Source organism: Protobothrops mucrosquamatus, unplaced genomic scaffold (genome assembly GCF_001527695.2).
Source record: "Protobothrops mucrosquamatus isolate PMUCROS unplaced genomic scaffold, P.Mucros_1.0 scaffold5881, whole genome shotgun sequence".
In the NCBI taxonomy this organism is placed as follows: domain Eukaryota; kingdom Metazoa; phylum Chordata; class Lepidosauria; order Squamata; family Viperidae; genus Protobothrops; species Protobothrops mucrosquamatus.
Genome location: NW_015391723.1, coordinates 1 through 1,093, shown reverse-complemented (window position 1 = coordinate 1,093; position 1,093 = coordinate 1). Strand labels below are relative to the sequence as shown.

At 50.5% G+C, this 1,093-nt stretch overlaps 1 protein-coding gene across 1 annotated transcript in view; it reads right to left on the bottom strand.

Annotated features, from left to right (window-relative positions):
• The window catches only part of LOC107299990 (serine/threonine-protein kinase PLK1-like), a gene marked incomplete at its 5' end in the record, with an annotated part of 9,293 nt that extends 8,403 nt beyond the window's left edge, over positions 1–890 (bottom strand). The window contains one exon of the mRNA XM_015829336.1: positions 722–890. Coding sequence (XP_015684822.1) covers positions 722–890 — 169 coding nt within the window. The remainder of the gene's footprint in view (positions 1–721) is intronic.
• Positions 891–1,093: the final 203 nt, after the last annotated feature.

The window sequence follows — 1,093 nt, the reverse complement described above, 5'->3', positions numbered from 1 at the left end:
TTCTGCCACAGATTACCTCCCACCGGCCGATACGCTCCCACAGAGAGGGCCTCCTCAGGGTGCCGTCAACCAGACAGTGTCGGCTGGCGACCCCCAGGGGGAGAGCCTTCTCTGTCGGAGCACCCACCCTCTGGAACGAGCTGCCCCCAGAGATCCGGGTGATTCCGGATCTCCCCTCCTTCCGCCGCGCCCTCAAGACATGGTTGTTTCAGCAGGCAGGACTGGCCTAGGGACATTTTAAATTGGTTTTAACAAAATTTTTAGTAGAAGCGGCCTATTTTAAATATTTATTTTTAATCACTTTTAAATTTGTATTGTATTGTATTATTGTTTTTAAACTGGCTGTAAGCCGCCCTGAGTCCTCCGGGAGAAGGGCGGGGTATAAATTTAATAAAACTAAAACTAAACTAAAACTAAAAGATTCTTTAAGGTAAACAATGCCTCAAAGTTCTTTTGAAGAGTTTCATCTGTCAGAACCATGACACTGACTTTATATGAATTATGTTTTCCCTTTTTTGCATGTCATCCAGAATCACAGTTCGAGTTGGGCAGCCCCATAAATGGGAAATGCCTTCAGTGTCATGGAGAGGATGCGGGCAGAGAGCCATCGGACTGGCCCTTCTCCAGGCCTGAAAAGCGGCGGGGCCAAGACCCCTCCCAGACCGGGGGGCCCTCCTACCCCCTCAGCCATGCCCAGAGAATGGGACCGCAGCCCACTCACCAATCTTCACTTCCATGTCATCGTTCAGAAACAGGTTGCCCAGCTTGAGGTCGCGATGGATGACGCGGTTGCTGTGCAGGTATTGGCAGCCCAAGATGATCTGCCGCAGGTAGTAGCGGGCCTCGGGCTCCGTCAGGGCTTTCCGACGCTTGTGCAACTCCAACAGGGACTAAGGGAGAGAAGAACAGCCCGGGAAGCTCTGTGAGAAGCTGTGATCGGGAGAGGCAGGTGCCCCACCACTATAGGAAACACGGATGAAAGAGTTTCACCCGTGTTTCCTCATAAAAGCATTCAGAAACTTTGGGGAAAATCAAAGCAGGTGTGCTACTTGTAAGTCTCCTTATCTCGGCTGCTAAACTGATAAAATAGAAG